This window comes from Nansenia antarctica (genome assembly GCF_963989245.1).
Source record: "Nansenia antarctica genome assembly, chromosome: 1".
NCBI lineage: Eukaryota > Metazoa > Chordata > Actinopteri > Argentiniformes > Microstomatidae > Nansenia > Nansenia antarctica.
This window is the reverse complement of record NC_137674.1, coordinates 100,528,291-100,551,864: the sequence shown is the minus strand read 5'-3', so window position 1 is coordinate 100,551,864 and position 23,574 is coordinate 100,528,291. Positions and strand designations below refer to the sequence as shown.

At 47.0% G+C, this 23,574-nt stretch overlaps 2 protein-coding genes across 4 annotated transcripts in view; both read left to right on the top strand.

Annotated features, from left to right (window-relative positions):
- The window catches only part of LOC308155168 (zona pellucida sperm-binding protein 4-like), a gene marked incomplete at both ends in the record, with an annotated part of 36,069 nt that extends 25,664 nt beyond the window's left edge, over positions 1–10,405 (top strand). The window contains one exon of the mRNA XM_080528422.1: positions 10,326–10,405. Coding sequence (XP_080384548.1) covers positions 10,326–10,405 — 80 coding nt within the window. The remainder of the gene's footprint in view (positions 1–10,325) is intronic.
- Positions 1–23,574, top strand: part of tpst1 (tyrosylprotein sulfotransferase 1) — a 42,411-nt gene that overhangs the window by 1,233 nt on the left and 17,604 nt on the right. For 2 of the 3 annotated variants that reach the window (XM_080543314.1, XM_080543312.1), the window contains exons 2-3: positions 10,326–11,414; positions 23,341–23,539. In XM_080543314.1, coding sequence (XP_080399440.1) covers positions 10,552–11,414; positions 23,341–23,539 — 1,062 coding nt within the window. In that variant the 5' untranslated portion in view covers positions 10,326–10,551. Of the gene's footprint in view, positions 1–9,540; positions 9,569–10,325; positions 11,415–23,340; positions 23,540–23,574 lie in introns of those variants that run through there. The other variant, XM_080543313.1, reaches the window with a different exon arrangement.

The following is a 23,574-nucleotide window of genomic DNA, read 5'->3' as shown; positions in this document are numbered from 1 at the left end:
ACTGATCACTAATGGTTCTGTTATTCAACAACAGGGTATTTAGTAGGCATAGAGCAATCTATTGAACCCGTAACTGTTAGTGGTTGCTGTGTGTGCATGCTTATTATGAATTATACTGGCGACTTGAGTTGATGCCCTCACATCTGTTCTTGCAGGTGGTCTGTCCAAAGACAATGTCCAGTTAGATTCAGTTATTTCCCTGCGCTGCCTGTGCTGGTTCCACACAGCTGCAGGACACGGGTTAGTCTTTGCCCCCCCCCTCATTTCCTGGTTTTAAAAGAATACCCCCACAGCTTTGCAACTATGATGACTCAAACCAGAGTTTTACTATAGACACAATTGCTCTCTTGCTCTCTCTCTCTCTCTCTCTCTCTCTCTCTCTCTCTCTCTCTCTCTCTCTCTCTCTCTCTCTCTCTCTCTCTCTCTCTCTCTCTCTCTCTCTCTCGGCTACCTGCCCACAAATCTGTGGTCACATTAGTTGAATAGCTGTGTAGGGTCCTCACTGATGTCTGCCCACGCAGAGTCGACATAGTGTAGGATACGTGATGATTATCCAGACTGACACTGTTTATTTACTGGCAGATTTATTCCATTGTGTGTCGTTTGGGCACTTCAGCCAATCTTGAATCACTTGGCTGATTAGTGATGTGTTATTTATTGCCCCCCTGCATTCTGGTAATTAATGGCACAATACTGTTGTTTCACTTGCATGTTTTGCACAACTATTGCGAAACGCTGCTGTATCCTACCAAGGGCTTCATCCGCAATATGGGGTGGATATACTGCTTCTAAAAGTACAACGGATTTCCTGTATAGTCTTCCGCCATCATGCTTTATGCTCCTCCTCTGTCTCGTGCACCTTCAGTATGGCCTGTCAGAGTCTAGTGCATTGGCCTGTTGAGATGAGATGACCTTAGTGTGGCAGCACTTGGATGTCCTTGTGACTTTATTGATTGTTGGCCTGCTTTTTTCCCTCCTTTATTTGCTGTTTCATGCCACAGTCCGTTTGGCCAAAATGATGTTCCAGGAAGGCAACTCTGATTGAAGTCATGACAGCACTTTGTAGCAAAAGATAGCGAAGCAAGATAGCTCTGTACTCATGTTATGAAGAGTAGGGGGTAGCGATTTATTTTCCACTGTTTGTCTGCCTTGTACTTACTGACTACATTACCTACCAGTAGGTAATTATGTGGTAACCATGGGTACCTACTTCAATAAATTCTACACAATTTATAACTAGCTAGTACCAGGTGCTACCTTGAAGTGCTTGTTATAATGAATCCAAAAGAAACAATCAATTCATTTATTGGTTATTACGGTGTTATTACTATGTAAATCCAAGGTTCCATTTTGGGACCTCTTTTATTCAACGTATACATGCGCCTGTTAGGCAAACCTATTCAGGATAACAAAGTTGCTTATAGCATGTATTTATATCTAGCAGGTTAGACTACTGCAATGGTCTTTTTTTCAGGACTCTCCAAGCAGGAAAGTTTGATCACATTTCTCCCATTCTTTGATCACTACACTGGCTCCCTGTATCTCACAGAATAGATTTTAAATTCATACTCCTGGTCTACAAATCTCTGAATGGTTTAGAGCCAAATACATCCCTAACATGTTAGTGCCTTATGAACCTGCTAGATCCCTACGATTATCCGAGGTTGGCCTTTTAACTCTTCCAAGAGTGAGCACCAAAAGAGGCAGAATTCGCTCACTAAAGTCACTATGTGGCCAAAAATTGGAACAGTTTCCATTCGGTTGTATGATTATGTGCTATATAAATAAATGTGCCTTGCCTTGCCTAAATTCCTTATCATTTCTTCTCTGTAAAATAAGTTTCAGCCGAGGAGAGAACCGTGGGTTTATTCGGTATGCTTGCGAAGCTGAATACAACCTAATTAATTATTCTGGTACTGTAGAAATCAAAACAGAAGGACGTAGTCTAAAACTAGATGAGGTTTTCTGGTTTGTGGATGCGATGAGAGAGGAATGTTTGTAACAGGAGTTTCAGTCAGGAGTTTGTTGGTTCTGGACACAATTATTTAAAAATCCTGCTCTTCTTCCTGTGGTCCGAACGATTGATTGCCATGGAAATTAAGGTCTGTTTCAGTCGAAATGGATGGCCTAACTGCTGTGCCAAATGGACTTTGCATTGTGTGGAAGTGATTATACCATCTCTCCCTCTCTCTCCCTTTTTTACTGGATTTCAGTTGTTTACAGTGGATGGCAGAGAGTTAAATCCTGGACTTGAGCCAGCATGATTAACACTAAAAGAGCTTCTCCAATCCACCAGTAGTCCAGACACGGTGTGTGTGTCTGTGTGTGTCTGTGTGTGTCTGTGTGTGTCTGTATCTGTGTCTGTATCTGTATCTGTGTCTGTGTCTGTGTTTGTGTCTGTGTCTCTGTGTGTGTGTGTCTGTCTGTGTCTGTGTCTGTGTCTGTGTCTGTGTCTGTGTGTGTGTGGATAGAAGGCAGGGAGTAGAACCACAATTCATCAGGAGATGTTAATGAAGAGGCGGCAGGGTCGCTGTTGCGCGTGTACCCGGTGGCTCTGGCGTCTGATTGAAATGCCTGCTATGATTAATCTCAGCCCACTCTGTTTACCCTGACTGGTTGGAGCCACTGCTCTTTTTAGAACAGTCGCTAAATGCTAGGTAACTAGGCCTCACTCCAGACGTCGGCCTATGTGTCCACCTGATTGGAGGGTAGGGAATGTGGACTCGCTAATGAACAGTTTTAGACTTAAAAGGGGGTTCTTCTCGAGCCTGGAAACGTTCCCAGCTACTTAATGCCACACCTAGTGGCTGGGTTAGAGTTTACTGGGAGAGCGGCCCGGCGTGATTCACCGAGGCAGTACTGAGAGGAAAGTTGTTGCTAAAGTTTTTAAAGTAAAGGGGGTGGAACTAATGGTTTTCTGGAGTGCTGACATTTCTCCCGAGCTAGCAAGCTCCAATGCTATTGCCTCCATTTCAAGTGGAAATGGTTGTAACGTGATCCCAGAATGCATTGTACCCTGGAGGGGGAAGAGACTTGAGACAACGTATTTCCCACATTTTTATGTTGAAACTCTGGGGTGATTTGCAGCTTCCAGTGCAGCAGAGTGTTAAATGTCAACATTTAAAGGGGAAGAGGAAGTCCACAAATCCATTAGTGAGCATTGCGTCCTATTGGCCCCAGTGTAAGTGCTAGCAGCTGACCCCTAACAATTGGATTCCTTGATGTTAACCGTCGTTAACTGATCTTTGTTTAAACATATTGATTTGTCATCCTCTAAAAGTTTCTAATTTTAGGGGTGTAGTGGATCGTACGGTACCTAGTGCAGAGAATGCAGGTTGTGTAGTACACTCGTATTACTAATTCATCAGCTTTAAATTGTATGCATCACTCCCGATTTATATTATATTATTATTATTTATTTATGTGGATCACTCTGTGAAATGTAGAGGCAAGTGCATTTAATTATGTTGCAGTTTTGCAGGGCATCAGACATCTTCCATTGGTAACAGGTCAGGGGGAGGCTGGTGGAGGTAGAAATCGGAGGAGAGGAATAGAATTAGGAACATTCTATTCTGTTCCATGCATTACAATGAGCCCGTCCTTCCATTTCTGCCGCCACCGGCCTCCCCTCAACCGGTAGCCTTGTTAACACATTCCTAACATGTTCCACAGCTAAAACCAATAAGGCCAATAATCCCTATCATCACACTTACATTAACCTCGAAAGTTATACATTAGGCCTATACAGTTTGATAATTTAAGAGGTGACACACACTATACATCAAGGTCACCTAAATTAGGATTAGGGCTACATTGCATAATTCCTATACGCAGTTGATAAAGTGCTTATTACATGACCGAGGAACTGTCGAGGAATTTAAGCCTAAGAATGCGTTACTCTCTTATACCTTATAATAATGGGATGTAACAATACACTTGAAACTATTAACCCTTTATGAAGGCAATGTAATGTAAGGTAAGCTGCTGTACAGTGTCTGAATATGCCTAGTAGGCCATCTCTTCTCCATTACTGTATGGAAGGACCGGAGGTCACCTCAAGCAATCAACAGTGACAGAAGAAAGCCCTAGGCGAGTGCGATGACCCAGGGTTTGTCCAAATAACGGGGGAGTTCACTATTTGCCTTCCTTGTGTGCTTGTTGCGTAATACCTCCAGAGAGACCCTCGAGGCAGTAGAGCAGCCGTATGTTTAACACCAGCAAGAGATTTGTTATTGATATTGTCGCTGGTAAGCACAACCTCATCTTCTCTCCTGACCCCCCCTCCAAGCTGTTTTAGTGGTCCTCTTGTACGGTATGTATGGAGTTCTTTTGTGGGGTTCAAGTTCGCAGCCAGTTTTAAGCACTACTGCCCTGCTGTTTGATTCAGCTGCTGTAAGGGAGTGGTAGTAGTACTCAGGGACGAAATATCTAATAGGCTATGAAAGAAACGGTCAAAAAACATGTTTGGAGACAGACATCACAGTTATGACTGCTAGCAAAAGTCAGTCTGAGCGGTTGCTAAGTAACAGTAAACATGTTTTATGTTTGTATTTCTCTAAGCTTGCAGGTAAGGTACATTTAGTAATTTACTGGAATTTACCATTATTAGCTACTGCACTGACTGTTTTGCGAGCAATCATATTGCTGTTATGCAGTTTGTGACTTATTCAAAAGCCATACAGGCTGAGTTGTTTTTCCAACAGATTGTTGTTGTTTTTCAACAGGGAGAAACCATGGTCATTCAGGCCATAACCCCTAACCCTAAATTGATAGTTTCTCAGTCTGGGATAGTGTCATAGTCTTGCCCTAGGTAGTGCTGAGTCTGATGACCTCAACTGTGGTGAGTAAAACATGTTAGACAGCTGTCCAGTTTCTGCTGGAAAAGCAGAATGCACTGAGGTTACCTTCTACAGTATATTCCATGGTCCGGATATAATCATTTAAATCAGAGCCATATGGATTCTAGTAGATCACTGTCCGAGAACTGTTGGGACACAATGACCTTTGTGAATTGATTGGTAAAGTGGGTTAGGCTACTTTCTAATCCATTTTGTCACCCATTAAGCTAGAGCTTGCGAAAGACAGAACAGTCGATTCAGCTTTTCCCACAAGCGTTTGGTTCCCCCAACTCTGCATTTCTTTAATGCGTTGCCATTGACTGGAACACATTACTTGCTATTACACATCACTTAAACATTTTTTGTGGCAAAACATGTTGCATTTGACCTAGCTGGCAATCATATCAAGCATGGCAGAGCCCTTAAGCGTAAGATGAATGGCCAAGGAAGCAAGCAAACAGTGGAGAGAAAACCCCCCTCAACAATCCCTTTCTTCATTCCAGACGGAAAGATCTGTTTCCTGCTCTCTCCTCCACCACCCCCTGTTCCAAAACAGATCCTTCACATCTTGTCTATCAGCACCTCAACGTGTAGAGGATCAGTCCCTTGTTATTAAGTGTTGATGTGGTCTGGTTACAAGGCGGCTCCTTGGAGAGTCAGCCCCACCCCCCACCCTAACAGATCAATGGAAAAAAATAGGGAGAGGGGGGGGATACAATATCCATAACGTGACTGGAGTGAAGTGCCTCCAATTAATTTAACACCAACAACACTCGATTTATTTCATCTCTGAGTGAAGGTGAAACCAAAGACGGTACTAAAGCTCAGCCGCGGAGGTAATTCAGGCTGGTAGGCTGGCGGCTTTGAGATCAGAACGCTCTACCTCTGAAATTCCTTCTCCTCTAATTCCGAGCCGAGTAGATTTGTTTGCTTTTCCATATTCCCCTCTTTGATGGCAGGATTTAAGAGAAGTAGCTAGATCTGCCTTTTTGAAAGGAGCGAAAGAGCCTGAGATGATAGGAGAAGTTGTATTAGACTGTTAGAGACGGATGTTCTAGGGCCCTTGCAGCTTAAGAAACCTTGGGAAAAACAGGAGCACTCGTTCACTCTCTCTCTAGAATAGTCTGAAGGTGTCGGCGGGCTTGTTTTTACGCTCCCGTCCCGTAAACATTGAGTCACCGAGGAGGGGTTTCAGAGCTGTTTGTGACTTTGTGTGGGTGGGCCGTTTGTGTGGGTGTCCATGGGAAAGAGGAAACACGAGCACCGGTAGAGCCCTGGTCACCGGTATGCTGTGAGGAAAATACACGACTACAATTTGCAGCCCAAGAGAAATGTTATGCAGGAATCTCAGTGAATGTTCACAGATGATGGAATATAAGTCAGTCCAGGCCTTATCCATGTGTCACCTGACATGTACCCCACGGGTTAATCTGTTTACCCTACAGTGGAGGGTGTTTGCTTAGATGCACGTCAACTACTGGGCTCCTCCTCAGTACTAACTGGGAGGGGACTGGCAACATGATGTCAACTACTATCTGGGAGGGGACTGGCAACATGATGTCAAAGGGGAACAGATGGTTGGGCAAGAGAGCTACAGAACAGGGACCCCCACACCAGGGGAGGCTGGGGGAGGCAGAAATCAGACGCTGGGCTCACTCATTGTTAAAAAAAAGAAAAGAGAATTATGAATTATGACTGCTGCCGAGCATTATGACTTTTCCTTGCGATGCCTGATGGATAGATGACTCACTTACTTAGACAAATGTCTTTGTTGTAAGCCGCTTTGGATAAATGGCAAAACATGTTGTCCTGCATGGAACAGAGTGAGAGAACGGTATCACACACACATGCTCCGATTTCTACCTCCACCAGCTTCCACTGCTGCTCCACACCCTTGGCCTGTTTGGCCCAATTCCAAAATAGACTCCTCGACCCTTCTCCCCCTAAGCAGCTCTAGAACTGATTGTTTTTGTTTATGGGAAGGAATAACACTGAAACGGAAATTGCCCTCTAATCGTCTGGTTGTAATGTTTTCCATAATACTGATCTATAAGTCCTTTCAGGATAAAGTGCCCGGGGATAAGTAACCTTGTCCCCAGGCTATTGCTTACAGCGCATACAAGCCTAGGATAACGACTTTACGCCTGGCCTTAGTGGGAGTGAAGTTACTGAGTAAAGTATTTTGTTATTATTTGATTTCAGTGAATCACACGGCTGCGAGGCGTAGTTCCGAATCAGCAAACGTGTGGTGTGCAAGCGGGGGGCGGGGGGGGGGCACTGATTGATGCAATATAAAGCCAATGGCTGTGCACCGTCTGTTTTCCACAGTCTTTCTGTTGGCTTAATGGAGGCTAAGTTCGAGGTGTTGGACCATCAGACCTTTCGCGCATTGGGGTGTCTGGAAAAGAGACTAAGGGATAAGTGGCTATGGGTCTATTTGAAATTAGACGAGAGTGCGACTGTTTCGCTTTTCAGTCGAGCCCTGCTGGAGGTTTTTGCTGCTTCTCCACGATTTGATAGGTCGGGGCAGTTACGGGAGCTGTTGTTTCACCTCCGTCAGTAGATCAAGATGCCTGTCACGACCAAGTGTTCCCGCTCTGAAGAAATCCGTTATTTCTAAACATAGCAGTCTGTAAACCTTGAAGGTGAGCATCCCCTCCTCCTCCCCTCCTTATCAGTGGTTGCTAGCTCTTGGGGATGCCACTCTGCAATCTAATAGGGAGCTGAGTCCATAATTAAAGCTTGGAAACAGGGACAGGAAAATCAGTGGGAGAGGATAACGGCTTTCTCATGGCTTCTTCGGTTGCTTGTCCCCACAGGGAAAGCCGATGCCGTAATTATCCTGAATCTTGTGAGGATGTGTGTGTGTGTGTGTGTGTGTGTGTGTGTGTGTTTGTGTGTGTGTGTGTGTGTGTGTGTGTGTGTGTGTGTGTGTTTGTGTCAGCATCAGCGCATTTGAGTTATGTAAGATGTGTACATGCTCCTCCATTTGTGAGAATGTGTGTCGCTTCCCATTGCTGTTTTGTAAGATGTGGCTTGTGTGACTAGTATTGTGTGTGTAGATGTGTGTTTTTTGTGTGTGATTCTCCAGCTCCCATCATGCTATTTTACAGCAGCCACAGAGCAGTTCAGTGCTCAGACGCATCGCTCGAGCAATCACTCAAATGTCAGAGAAAATAGCCGAGGTGAGAGCAGGATGTGTGTGTGTGTGTGTGTGTGTGGGGGGGGGGGGGGGGTTCATTATTATGAGTGGAGCTGTTGTCCTTGATGACATCAGAGCTTCTTCTTCTCAGCCTCTTCCCGATAGCGGCCGTGTCTGCGTGCTGCCCCGCCCCTTTCACAGAGGATCCGTCACGCCGGAACAATCTACGCTACGGACAGGAGATTGTTGAGGGAGTTTTATTGTGGCCTTATGGCCCAAAGGGATAAAGCCGGATTATATGACATGGTTAGCCCTTATGTGCTGATCCGAGATCAGTTTAGCATTTTGCGCCAGGTTAGGATTCAGAGAGGTATATCTGCTTTTAGATCTGTTGCCTGAAGGGCAAAATTCTCACAGCACTAGATTAAGGTCGGCCCGAATCATGATGGAAACCTACGTCATGCATTACAGACGGTAATGCCCGGAGCGAATCCAGTAAGTACAGACAGCCATGAGGTACAGTGTCTGGAAGGCCAGTCACAGCCCACTCTCCACTGTAGACAGTTGGAGCCTGCTGGGTCGTGGAATCGTTTTTCTCTCTCCAGGAGAGCTGACCACGGGTAGGCCCGTCTGCTACCCTGCAGCACCAGCAGAACTGCAGCCGTGCATTGACCTGCTGTGTGCATTGACCCGCCACTCCTCCCCTCCTCTGTCTCCCTTGCTCCCCCTCTCCTCCCTCTCCCCCTCTCCTCGCTCCCCCCCTCTCATCCCCTCTCCATCGCCTCCACCCTCTCCCTCGTTTCCCCTCTCATCCCCCTCCTCCCTCTCCATCGCTCCCCCCCTCTCTACTCCTCTCCGCCCTGCTCCCCCTCTGGGTTTGCACAGGGCAGACCCGCATTGTCTTAAGTGAGGTAGCGACTCTGGTCAGAGACACAACTTAGAGAAAACCTCCAGACAACCAACCGACTGTGTGAGTGGGCGGCAGGAGCAACAACAGCAGCAGCGGCAGGGGCAGGTTGGTCTGCCAGGGCAGTGTGCTAGAGGCTCTTATCTGTGTTGTGTGTTATGTACGGGTACAACACACCGCACACTGATTGAAGTGGGACTCTGTGAACTGCTGTTCAGGGCCAAATTAGAGAGACACGGTGGTATGTTGTGTTTCCGTTGCTTGGCGTAGGCTAGCTCCCGTGCCGTACAGGAAGAGACACCGAACGTTCTCTGAAGCTTGGACACTGTGGAAACAAAAGACTAGGGGGGGAGGAAGATATCTCTCCAAGTCTCCGAGACTAAATATATCTGAGCTGCTTGTTTTAGATTGGATCTATTTAGTTTGAATGTGCCAGTTGGGAGTCGTTTGCGCTTATCGTCCAGGGCATTACGGCATGGCGGAGGAATTGCCTCAACCTCTCCCCCCCCACCCCCCCCCACCCCCCACCCCCACCCCCCCCTCGGCTGCTGTGGCTAGAGTTCATTCACTTGTTCTTGGGTAAACTGAGAGCCTTAATGTGTGTGTGATTGAGGTAGGCTTCATGACAACTGACAGCCTTAATTGTGACCGAGGTGGTTTTAGGACAACTTTACGATGACGGTAAGACTGTCTTGTTTTTCTACACCCATAGCTGCACATTGGTGTTGGCTAGAGATGAATAGACTTGTCAGACGGCTTCTGGAATGTGGTGATTGCCGGGTTTCTCTTCAGTAGATTGTCTGGGGAGGATTTCACGTGTGCTTGGTTATGTCTGGGTGTGACTCAACCTAAATGAACTTTGAGGAAGCCGGTATTCCATAGTATTCTATGTCATATGAAATGGGCTGTATAAAGGTCAGCTCATTATCATTGTTATTTTGTAGTAGAGCATTGGACAGTAAAAAAAATGGTCATGTTTGACATTTAAGCTGCTTCTGCTCCTGTGTTGTAACCGTGTACTAAGTGTACGGTCCGCATTTGAAACACTCCTCTCAGGCTTTAGATTCAGAATACAATAGGATCATGTGCAATAGGAGTAAAACCTGATTTAATTCCCTGAGCAATAAAGTTGCTTAATTTGCACTCTGACTTCTATTGTTTTGACTATTGCTTTGTTCTGTGTAATTGTATATTGTTTTTGTATATTATGTTTTTAATCGTTTTTAATATAAAATGATGGTTTTAATTGTTCCCATCTGGGACAATTAAGTACACTGAACTGAACTGTACTGCTCTAACATCACTGTGTTCATGTTAAGTCCTAGCCCAACATATTTTCATGAATGTCAATATCTGTATGTCACGTCATTCTATGCTTGAGTGGCAACAACATTACAACCAGGGCTAACTGTGGTTCTGTCTCTCGTCTCCCCTGCAGGCCCCATGGAGCTGGGGACCAGGCGGGTGCTGCACAACGGGGAACAAAGTCCACGCTCGGCCCCCCAGGGCCGGCCTTGAAGGGAGGGACCCTTCATTACTCCCCCCTTCCCCTTCCCCCTTCCCTCTCTCAATCCCACCCCCTAACTTGCCCCTCCGGTGACCCCCACTCCCCCCCCCCCCCCTTCCCCTCCGGTCCTCCTCATTCCCCCTCCCGCCGGCCTGTGATGATGATCGGGAAGCTGAAACAGAACCTGCTGGTGGCCTGCCTGGTCATCAGCTCCGTCACCGTCTTCTACCTGGGACGCCACGCCATGGAGTGCCATCACCGCATCGAGGAGCGTAGCCAGCCGGGGTTGGCCGGGCCGGGCGGGGTGCTGCTGGGGGGTAGCATGCGCAGCACCCTGCGGACGGGCCAGAACCTCAGCAGCCCCTTCGTCTACAACAAGGACATGCCGCTCATCTTCATCGGCGGCGTCCCGCGCAGCGGCACCACGCTGATGCGCGCCATGCTGGACGCCCACCCGGAGGTGCGCTGCGGCGAGGAGACCCGCGTCATCCCCCGCATCCTGGCCATGAAGCAGATGTGGAGCCGCTCGGGCCGCGAGAAGATGCGTCTGGACGAGGCCGGCGTGACGGACGAGGTGCTGGACGCCGCCATGCAAGCCTTCCTGCTGGAGGTCATCGTCAAGCACGGCGAGCCCGCCAACTTCCTGTGCAACAAGGACCCGTTCGCGCTGAAGTCGCTCTCGTACCTGGCCAAGATCTTCCCGCACGCCAAGTTCATCCTCATGATCCGCGACGGGCGGGCCTCGGTGCACTCTATGATCTCCAGGAAGGTGACCATCGCGGGCTTCGACTTGGGCAGCTACAGGGACTGCCTGATCAAGTGGAACCGGGCCATAGAGAACATGTACACTCAGTGCCTGGAGGCGTCAGACAAGTGCCTGCCCATGCACTACGAACAGCTAGTCCTACATCCCGAGAAGTGGATGAGGACGCTGGTGAAATTCCTTGAGATTCCCTGGAACGAGGCGGTGCTCCACCACGAGGAGCTCATCGGAAAAGCCGGAGGAGTTTCCCTTTCCAAGTAAGTGACGGCATAGAATGTTTATTTAGTTAGTTATTTATGTGTTGCTTGCCTTCCCCAGTCCCGAATTCTGTTACAGAATTCCTCGCGGTTTAGTCCTTGTAGTGACTAAACCTCTGAACTGGTGTCAGAACTACACCTATACATCAGGGGTCAATGGCCTCTTGTGCCTGAAGTGTGAAACTTTTGTGTTGTTCAATTAATCAGGGTCTTAAAAAGCCTTAAAGTCTAAAATCCAGCAATCCGATTCATAAGGCCTAAAAAGGTCTTACATTTCAGTTATTCGGTCTAAAAATGAGGTGCTAGGTCTTAAAAATGACATCCTGCAAGGAAATCAGTCTTTGACCACATCTATTTACGCAGAAATTAATCAAGCTGGAACCAAAAAAATGCCAATTCGCTTCCTTTTTTGTCTGTATGGCAGTGAAATCCCTAATTTCATCACCTCAAGGATGACAGAAAGCTATGGTGTCGCGGTTAGGTCTAAAATTATATTCAAAGAGGTCTAAAAAGGTCTTAAATTTCACTTGTTGAAACTTGTAGGAACCCTGATTAATACAAAATACAAATATGTAAAACCAGGACAGGGGACACAGGGACTTAATGTAGCAGTGAGCTGTCTGGGCCACCGGCTTGTTCTTTAGCTCATTTCTTTGAAGGTCACCCACTATTTTGGTTCTGGTGCCCTTAAGAACGCAGGCCTATCTTGGTTTGGGGTCTGGAAGAGCTCTTCTGCCATAGTGATAATGAACAGAGCCGTAGTCTAGATATGCTGCAGAGTTTGGCCAATACTGTTTGTCTTCTAGAATGTTCATGGGCCCCAATTAGCACCAAGGGTTCTAATCAGAATGCATGATTAGATTGTTATTATTATGTAATGATTGGTGCCAAGATGGAGGACAATTTCCCAAAGTCTGTATCTCTCTGTATATATATATATATGGCTGTGATTGTGAATAATGCATTGCACTTGGTCTTGATAAGGAAGCTGTAGATCCACACGGTTTCCTGTTTATGAAACCCCCTGCTCCTCCTGTTGTTTATTTGTTACATTTCTCAAAGCTGAGGTAATGGCAGCAGAACAAATGCAGGCAGCAGGGTGTTGGTAAAGCTCTCGCCGTTTCAATCATACAAGGCTACAAGATATGAATGGTGTTTAGGTTAGACTGCTCTAGTGGGGTAGCAATAAAACAAGTATGGACTGGTCCATGTCCTTGAATCACCACTATTGTTTCTAGTGGGGAGAAGGAGAGCTATTGGCACAGAGCAGGTTAGCATACCAGTGGAGGCTGGCGGAGGTAGAGATTGGAGGACGGGCTCATTGTAATGCATGGAACGGAATGAGGATTGTTTGATACCATTCCTTATTCCATTCGATGCATTTACAATGAGCCTGTCCTCTGCCATTCCTACCTCCACCAGCCTCCCCTGGCAAACAGTCTTGATACTTGTTCAGCATTGTCGCCGATAAAGAACTGGGAACACATTACACACTTCAGTTCAGTTTCTGGAGGCTTGAGTTAGCTACAGGCCTCTCAGGGCCTTGAAATCTAGGCTCGCCCGGATGTTTTCATTACTTTCATTTATTTCCCTTCATTTGGGAATTCAACGTCCTGGTGCAGTGCAAGGTGAGAAACCCGACTCATTAGTCGGTTAATCACATGAGACAGAACTCTCCCCTTCACAAGCCATTGCTCACACAGCTCTGACCACAGTAGCCAGCTTTTTCCTAATGCCTCAGAATCGTGTCAGACTTGTTTTGGCTTTGTAATTTTGGCAGGTCGGCCTCTGGAAGTTGTCAAGGAAACACAAAGGAGTGTGCCCCGCCTCTACAACCCCCCCTACCCCCCCGCCACGTAGCACCACTTGAGCCCTTCCATGTCCCCTGCCGAAATTTGGCTCCACTTGTGTTATTGTCTGCAGATAAGAACTCCATGTTTTTTAATAAAAAGCTTATGGTCAGAGTCCACTGAGCACATTTGCCTCTGCCATTTGTCTTACAAACCCACTCCCCTGATCACCCCCCCCCCCCCCCCCACCTCCCTTCCTCTCTTACCCAAATCGTCCTCCCTTCTCCTACTTCCCCTTCAAAATTGAGGAAATCACTTTCATCTTGTTGAATAGCATTATTGGTTACATATTTCATGTCTCTCCCTCTCTTTTCTTTTCCTTCAGTTCTCCTCCTCCTCCTCCCCCTCCTCTTTGTACTTTGGCTCCCCTCGTCAGTCTTGTTGTGGACCTAGGCGTTTGGGACTGAACAGATCTAACAGAGACAGACAGCAGGGAGATGAGAGAGGGATTCAGAGAGAGGGATGGAGAGATCACAGAGGATGAGAAAAGGGGTGAGATTCTGGATAGAGCCTGTATTATAGTTCTAATGGGGATCTATCTACAGCACACTCATATTTGATAAGATAAGACAGACCTAAGACAGACCTAAGCCAGACTTTTTAAAATAATAACTCAATAGCATAATGCCCCAAGGGATATGACACCAGATGACACACGTACAACGTTGACCTGTGACCTCTTCATAGTGTCCAGCTGTAGGGCAGCAGACAACCAACTGCCTGGGGATGTTTGTGCTGCCCATACAGCACAATGTTTACAGATTAGCGTTGTTGTCAACAGAGAGTTGTGAGCCTGATTCACGAGGGGGAAGAAGAGGTAGGGTTCTGCCTAGTGACCTGGAAGCTGTTGCCTGGCCCTGGGCCCTGGGGCGGGCTGGGGGGGGGCTCACAGTGCAGTCGGGGTCCTGGGAATGGCAGAGGACCAGAGAGAGACAGGCCGCTAGAGCCGGATAAACCTCCGTGCACCAGGACCGTAAAAACTGTGTTAAAGAGGTGGAGCAATAATGTGCCACAGCCCTATATGTGAATCAGTGGAGGTAGAAATCTGAGGACGGGCTCATTGTAATGCATGGTAAAGAGTGAGGAATTGTATCAAATGTTCCAGTTTCTATCTCCACCAGTCTCCCCTGATGTGAATGTGTTCAGGTGGTACACCACCCCGTCTTCCTCCAGTTCCATGTGTCAGATGTGTCACAATCTGCTCGGAAAATGGTCGGGGGCCGACGATCATAAATATTAGACGTGTTCAATTTACGATCAAAAGTCCTCTTGGGTGTGGGCAAAACTGACAACTCCCGAGTCACTGACTCCGTGGATTGTGACATGGAATGGAATGTAGCCAATCAAGAAGCAGGGCTGACTCTTTGCGTCTTCTTCTTTTCGTTCTTCTGCACTTTATTTGCCCTGTCGCACATGGCTGCCTGGTACAGGTCAGTCAGGGTACTACGTTAGATCACGTTTGATCACGCGGGATTTCTGGCTTGGGGGACGAGACTCTAGACTGTTGGACAGATCTTTATGTATGTGGTGTGCTGTATTGGGAATATCGGAGCACACCACACACAATACACCAAAACTGTTCAATCCATGATTTTTTATCTGTGTGGGGTCTCTCTCAGATAAAAAAAATCAGTTCTGATTTAGAAAATCTTTGTGTACCAGGCATTACTGACTTAACTGTCCCTGTAGGGATGTTGTCCTGGCAGCATCATGGGATGATTAAAAATGTGTTACAAAAGACAATAATACAGTAGGACAACACCTGTACAATATCTGTACAAAGGTGTGCATTTGTCTTAAAATGTAGTAGAATCATATGTGGTTGAGTAGAATACATTTTATTGGAATATCTGTGATTGGTTAAGTACTTTGTCAGTTTGTGTTTGAAGAAGTAGGATTGGCTAGTGATTTAGTTTGTTCGTTCTGGGTAGTTTTTGATTAAAAAAAACAACAACAATTTGTTGGGTGCTGAGTTATGCTTTTCACCACTTTGCAGTGATGGTATTAGTCGCATTTCCTGAGGAGTGGGATTGCGGGGGATTTGAGTGAATAATTGTTTGTATTGATTGGCTCATCACGCTGATGGTCTAAACAGAGGGCTGACCATGGCGCATCCTGCCTGCGTCCTCCTAGGAGTCTGCCGCAACGGGACACCACAAATGGGGAACTCACGCTGACTCCCTCATTAATTGGCAATGATTTTTTTTTACACTCGAGGGAGTGAGAGGGAGAGAGAGAGAGATGCTTTGTGGTTCATTGATTTCTTTTTTTTCCTCTCCTCATCCCTCCATCTTTGGGATTCATCCCCCGTTGTTTATGTAGCTGTCTGTCCGGCTTCCTGGTTGGCTCCATATTGAGCGTCCCTGTCACAGCGCCATAGTGATCACACTAATAAGACCCCCCAATCACTGTCTACCCACTCTGAAACAGAGACACACTAATCGTAGAAACTACTAGAGGGATTTACTTTAAAGGTTGAAGCGTTTCACTGCCCCTTGTGGCCACACTGACCATGTGAAAACATAAATAGGCTACGTATTCTTTTCAAACAGCTGCAATTATGTGCATGCATATCCTTGTAAACCAACACAAATGGTACATAACACAAGATTCTGGGCAACTGTTCTTGGACCGAAAAAGCGGTCTCCCTGCTAAACGTTCTTTATCATGCAATCTTATTCCTTGATCACTAGTAATTTATCATGGCCATTTAGCACTATTATAGACTCATATACATACTGGACCATTATATTAGTATGATTACTATTGTTACAATAGCTCACCCCCCCCCCCCCCCCCCTATTTATTCATGTTATTTAAGTGGTGGTTATCTCCAAAAGCAACATTTGTCAGTTTCCTACCCTTAGTAAGTGCTCCATCTGTTATTTAGATATCTAATTTCCAAAGATATCTGCAAATATCTATGATTTTGGAATGAATCACCACTTTAAGCTACAGGGCCCAGTATTTTTTTTTTAATTAAGTGCTGGCCGATTTCCCAGAGAGATCTGATCATGGATAGCAAAAAATGTATCCAGATCATTCTGATCTAGACTGAATGTCTTGAAATACTGGGCTAAATACCAGGTCATTGGGTTGATCCAGGCAGTAGGTAGAAGAGGGTTAATCCTGTAAGACCAGCAAGAACTCCCAAGCTCAGCTCAAGATGTTGCCAAGTCCTCATTGTAGCCTCCTCGCTGTCGGAGCACAGGAGAGCCCTTCACCTACGGTGTAGGAACACTGGAGGGGATCGCCTCTAGACCTGGGACTCCCTGAGCGAGGACAAGGGCTCTTCGGTGTTCAGGAGGGCCGACATGCATGGTTTTGTCCTCCTCTCCATATCTCCTACACATGCACACACACACACACACACACACACACACACACACACACCCACACATATCCACTCACACACACACAGAAACAGTGCACCTGTTAACCTGGTTAAGAGATGGTGAGTGTTTTGATGCTGTATACTTGACCTCTCCCCTAGTACAACTCAGGAGCACTCGACCAGGAAGAGAGGGAGATGAGAGAGAGAGATGAGAGAGAGAGAGAAGAGAGAAAGACAGACAGAGAAGAAAGAGAGAGACACAGTCAAGAGACAAGAGAAGAGAGCACTTCAGCCTCCACCCTCTGTCTCCAGACCCAGGCCCAGCCTCCCACCACACAGATCCCACCCCTCAACACATTGATTTGATTCCCATCAAATATTAATAAAATGGGACCTTAGCCAGAGCCCTCTAAGCAGAGCTGAAGACAGGCACTGGAGACATCCCATGTCCTGCCCATCTGTGTCAGCCAGTTTACTGCTGCACACACACACACACACACACACACACACACACACACACACACACACACACACACACACACACACACACACACACACACACACACACACACACACACACACACACACACACACACACACACACACACACACACACAGGGTTCCCATAAAGCACTGTTGAAGCTAACAAATAGGGTTCTTAGTAACACTTTATTATTTGTTTTGTCCAATAAACATGCAATAACCCTAGTAACGACATTGTAATTGCACAGCGGTTAAGTCATTCAATTGTATATGGGATTAAGCCGTTTTGTGTCATTGCATAAACGGATCAGCCACAACCATGACAACAACAAAGCAATTACAAATGTGCACTGTGCGCTAATGTAAACGGCAATGTTCTTACCGGCGTCGGAAAAAAACCACTAAACCCTAGAACGGCCCGCCCGAATGTTTCTGCTGTTGCTATTTACGCCCGTTGCGAGTTTGATTTACCTCGTACTTCAACACTCTGGTGAAGAGGAAATCACACGGGGTGGTAAATTAGCCCTCCTCTAGATCGGAGGAGACAGGCAGAGAGAGGTGCGTACCGGGAGAATCTCCCTACTTATCAAACCCCCGGCCTCCCGTCAGCCCTAACGGCCTCGGTCCTTGAGGGGGAGGTGGGCCGTCATACCTCATCTCCAAATGGGCCCTGATATGATTTTAAAAGGGAGGAGGGCCGCTCCTCCGAGCCCTCCAGGCCTGCTCTGTCTGCCTCTTACCGTCGTAAACATCGGCACCCCACCTCCTCAGAAGCACTTCACCCACACTACATTAAATTCAACCCCCCAGACACCTGGCGCAGAGTGCCTCTCCTTGCCCACTGAAAGCCCCCTCTCCAAACCCCTCCCCTGCCCCCCACCCCCCACCTCCACCACCCTGTGGCTTTTCTGGTCCCTATCTATGCAGGCGTTTCCATCAGCAGAGCGCCAGGGCCCCTGGTTCGGGACCTCTCCTCTGACCATTAACATCAATTACCACGGCCGCAGTCGTGATTTAGAGGAGGGCGAGGTCGGCAGAGAGACCCGACCCATTAGTTAGAGCAGTCTGGGACAGGTAAAGGTCCTCTCTCCCCCCCTCTCTGTCCTCCCTCCCTCCCTCTCTCTCTCTCTCTGCTCCTCTCTCTCTCTCTGTCTCTGCCTCTCCCTGTCCCCATCTCTCACTCTCTCCCTCTGTCTCTGTCTCTTTCCCTCTGCCTCTCCTCTGGGTGTGTCTGTCTGTCTCTCTCTCTCTCCCCCCCTCTCTGTCCTCCCTTCCTCCCTCTCTCTCTCTCTGCTCCTCTCTCTCTCTCTGTCTCTGCCTCTCCCTGTCCCCATCTCTCACTCTCTCCCTCTCCCTCTGTCTCTTTCCCTCTGCCGCTCCTCTGGGTGTGTCTGTCTTCTCTCTCGCTCTCTCTCTCCCTCCCTCACCCCTCCCTCTCCCCATCTCTCTCTCTGTTATCAGTGCTCAGTGATACAGAACACCACCCTGGGTAGAAGAGCACTAGGCCCAACTATGAATAATTGACAAGCAGCCAGGCCAGAAGCCATTAGGAGCGCCAGCCTGGGGAAGAGCACGGTGGTCACGTGTCACGTCCTGTCTTGTCTCCTTCAAGGCCGGAGAGGAGGAGAGGAAGACAGGCCGGCCATACCTGAGGCTGGCACACATGCCACACACGCAATGAGGGCAGAACATGTAGGCCGGCTTGTACCCAAATCCTGTGCGTGCGTGCGTGCGTGTGTGTGTGTGTTCATGTGGAAGAAATGTGTGAGAGAAATGTGTGCGATGAAGATCATTTCTGTCGAAAAATGGACCAGTAGTTTATTCTGTTTATGCTGCTGGCTTCACAGTGTAGAATATGGAGCTGTTACAGTTTTTTTTTGTGCGTGATGAAGTATGAGTTGAACCTCAAGCACAGGTGGTTAGAAAGCATTTCTTTCTTCCTGTTTTTTTGTTGTATTTTCATCTCATCTCCATCCCACTGCCTGGGAATGTGGTGGTGGTGGTGGTGGTTTGTTGTTGTTGTAGTTGTTGTTGTGGTGGTGCATATGGGTCGTAGGTGGAGAGAAAAGAAGATTGGCAGTGATGACTCAGTCACCAGGAAATTGAAGATCTACTCAGAGCCGCTAATTGTTTTTTTTCGGCCTCTGAAATTGTGCGGGAGGAAGTATTTTATAAAACGACACGACGGCGGCGGCTCTTCTCAGAGGTCGTCGAGGTTGAAAGCTTGTTTTTCTTTCTTTAATCTATTCGACACAGATGCAAATGCCACCCCGAAGGCTGTTGATGCGCTTAAATATTCATGCCAATTAGCATCCGCGTTTTAAGTGCAGTCTGCCTCTCCGTTTGGTGGCCGTGGCAACAGAAGGAGGTACAGATGCGACCCGTCCTCGGTTGTTATCGTTCCGAGGAGCGCCGACGCTGACGAGGATGTGTTTTGGATATCGGCCTATAGCAGGGGAGGCTGGCGGAGGCAGAAATCGGAGGATGGCTCAAGATGAGGGTCGGAAATTACTCCTGTTGGCTAAAGACCAATCTGCAATTTATTTATTTTTGCTAGTAATTAATGGGTTAAAAGATTTAGTTGTCAGAAAAAGTGAATTAGATTTGGCAAAATGAAACAGATTTTTTCGGTAAAAAAAAAAAATCTGACGAATGCACGTCTGTCGCAGATTTATTTTTGGTTTCAAATATATAAGGAGATAGTGGGCAACCTACACCAATCTTTGTTCATTTATTTCTTCTGAGACCATTCTCTACTTTGATGATTTCAGTTTATGTTCAGTGTCCTGTCATAGTCTTCTATTATTTATTTATTTAATAATTTATATTATTATTATCTATTATTTTGGGAATACCTGTACAAAGTTTCCAGGTATATTTCCAGCTATTAATAAACGCCCCCACCGTGGGCATGCACTCTGACGTCATTGTCCCGCCTCCTCTCTGACACGACTGTGACAGCTGTGTGGGAGGTTAGCTCTGGGGTATCTTTTCAGTGGGAAAGTATTGTTTGAACAGATTCCATGTATTTCACACACGTCTCAACAGCCTTTGATGTCTCAGAGTAGGAACACATCTGCTGGCTATGTAATCCAAGAAGGGTGCCAAACCTCACCAAAGGGGAACAAAAACACTTCTCCATGACAACCACCCAGTTGGTGTTTAGATGTTTAGATGTTTAGATGCTCAGGCGGTTTTGGGTAAATGAGAAATCAATCACTGTCGAAGATGTTTGTCTTGTGAGCCCGACTCCTAAAACAGGAACACCACAGATGCATCATTACTGTACATCTTGGGGGAATTCAGTTATTGTCTAGTTGTCAAACAATCAACTTTGTGGGGGGTTAGGTAAGTAAGTCTATTATGGTGTATTTGGTATTTTTCCTGTTGTATACATGCTAGATAAGACATTTTCAGTTTTAATTGGTATAGTTCTGTAGATGTCTTTTTTAATTCCACCCTCAGCTGCTCCCAGCCCATCTCAACCTTCAGCTGCTCCCCGCCCATCTCAACTCAAGGATTATATATGAGCAGATAGAGAAGTACATCACCACTCGCAATCTGATGTTTCAGTTCCAGTCAGGCTTCAGGAAGTCCAACTCCACAGACACTTGTCTGTTGTTTCTCACAGACTACATCAGGAGAGAGGTAGACGAGGGGAAACGATGTGGAATGGTGATGTTGGACCTACAGAAAGCATTTGATACAGTGGATCACAACATCTTATCTCTGAAGCTCAAAGCGTTGGGCTTCAATGAGGCAGCTTTAAAATGGCTTAGCTCTTATCTCGAAGGTAGATAGCAGATGGTGGATGTTAAGGGAGTACTCTCCAACCCAATGACAGTGGATTGTGGTGTCCCACAGGGTAGCGTACTGGGCCCACTATTCTTCCTCCTCTACATCAATGACCTTAAAGCTAGCGTGCTCATGTGACCTCTTTCTGTACGCTAACGCCATCCCCATTCCATTTGTGAGGTGAGTGAGTGAGTGTTTGGAGTGCTGCCTCTTTCTCTGTTCAGAAACTAGATCCACTGTGTCCTCCTGAGATGGAGTAAAGCAGCTCTCTATTAATCACACAGGAGAGGAGACTACTGTATACCCCGCTCAGTGGAAAGATTCAATTCCAAAGTAAACGGATCAGTAAAGTGAATGGCTGTATGGAGGTGTACAGTAGCTTAGGCTGGGAGAGAAACAGAGACCTGAATGCAGAAAGTGCAGACTGTGGCGCTGGCCCTCAGAGAGCAACACCCCATCCTGCTGAGTGACAACAGGGAGAAGAGCAGGGGAGGCTGGTGGAGGCAGAAATTGGAGTACCGGCTCATTGTTGCATGGAATAGAATAAGAACAAATAGAATAGAACAAACGTGAGTCATACCCCGGCACGGCACCGGATAATTGGCTCAATTATTAGCAGAGATAGAAGCCGGAAATAAAACAAAAGATTTTTCAGAATCCCATTAAGACTGAATCGAAATATGGGTGGAAAATATGTGGCTGTAGTTCTTTGGTCCACTGAGGAGCTGTATACTCTGGGCCAGCCAGGCTGGTCAGTGCTGTATCTGTGTAGGGATTGCAGTGGGTCACCTACCTCACTGCCTACCCCTAATTAAACCCCTGGATTGAGTGGACTTTGCTGTTTGTGATCTGTTCACCATATGGGCTCTGTCTGTTATAGAGAAGAGTAGGGGGGAGGGTCTTACAAATGGGGGGTCTGTATAGGTCTTTTGTGTGTGTGTGTGTGTGTGTGTGTGTGTGTGTGTGTGTGTGTGTGTGTGTGTGTGACGGGGCCTCCTGGTCTTTCTCACAACAGTGGTAATGCATTCAACAGGTCTTTACCCAGACTCAACTCTTCCCTCCCACTCCACTGTCAGTGCACAGCCCTTTAACAAAGAAACAGTATTTGTATGGGTGACTCTTCCATCCCGACATGGCTTACATGATTCTCTTTTTATGATAAATGCTCAGGGGACATGGCCTTCTTTTATGATTCTATCTTGACTAAAAGCCGTTGTCTGTTTAATGATCTGGCTAATGGTCCGGTGGCCGCCGGCTCTCTCGCTCTCTCCCCATCTACGTAAACATTGTTGACATTTAATCCCTCGCCCGTCAACCACAAACGGTAAACTTTGTTCTTTCCCGAAAACAACATTTGCAGTCCAGCAGTTTCGCCCGCTTATTGAATATTTCATTTCAGACGATGAATAATTTACCTCGGGGTGTGACATAATGGTCGATTCATTTTTAATATCTCTCTCAATCTCTGGGTTTTTGCTGGGGAACAGCTATAGGCCAAGTGCTCAGCTTTTATGCCCCTTGTACATGCAGAGGAGCTGTTAGAAACCACAGTGATGATAGGGAACGATCCTCTCATGTTTATGGCTCCACTCAGACACTTTAACACAGTGATACTCAGTCCTTGTCCTGGAGACCACCTCTGTCTCAAATGCTAATTGACAGACAGATAAGACCTCTGGTTAGACGTGCTACTAACCAAACTGAAATTAATTATGGTCACAGGATAAATCAACAACAAAGATCATTATCGATAGGGCCCATTTGTATAAAAAACGTTTCATCTAGATCATAATGATCTGGATTCTTTTCGACAAGCCCCGATTCTGGTCCAGATGAAACGTTTTTGAAATGCTGGGCGCTGTTGATCAATCTGACCCTTACCAGCTGTCTTTGAGTTATTCTGATGATGTCATTCAGTCAGCAGGCCCTAATGTCTTTACGTCCTCCCTGAAGGGGGGGGGGGGGGGGATCACACTACTGTATGTAATGTGATGCTTGGTGATGGGGGGGGGGGGACGGGACACAGTCACTCAGCCGGTTGAAAAACCAGTCACTCAGCCGGTTTATTGGGGGCTGCGGTAGGTGGAGTGGGCCTGGGAGCCATCTTTTAATTGTGTCCCATGATCCAATTACAGCTAATTACTGTAGGTGCCTGCAGTGAGGGGAACTAGTGGATCGGCCGGTCCACTAGTGAGCTGTGTCATCCTCTGGGGGCAGACTGAGCTAACGATGCTAATGATGCTAGCATGGTGGAAACATTCTGTAGCAAACGCTAACTCTGTGCTGTCGTGGGCGCCGTGCTTTTCTCCCAAACCAATGTTGGCAATATGCTGCCGGTGTTAATGTTAACGGTAACGATGATAATTGCTAAAGCTTTTTTTTTTTTTATGAAGCTAACGGTGCCCTCAATACCCCTGAGAATGCTAACCATGCTAACCATGCTAACCATGGCTTGTCTCCTCAGGGTGGAGAGGTCCACAGACCAGGTGATCAAGCCGGTGAACGTGGAGGCCTTATCCAAGTGGGTGGGCAAGATCCCCACAGACGTGCTGAGGGACATGCCCGTCATCGCCCCCATGCTGTCCCGGCTGGGGTACGACCCCCACGCCAACCCCCCCAACTACGGCCGGCCTGACCAAAAGGTCCTGGACAACACCAGGAGGGTGAGTGCCTGGAAGACCTCTTGTGTTTATCATGC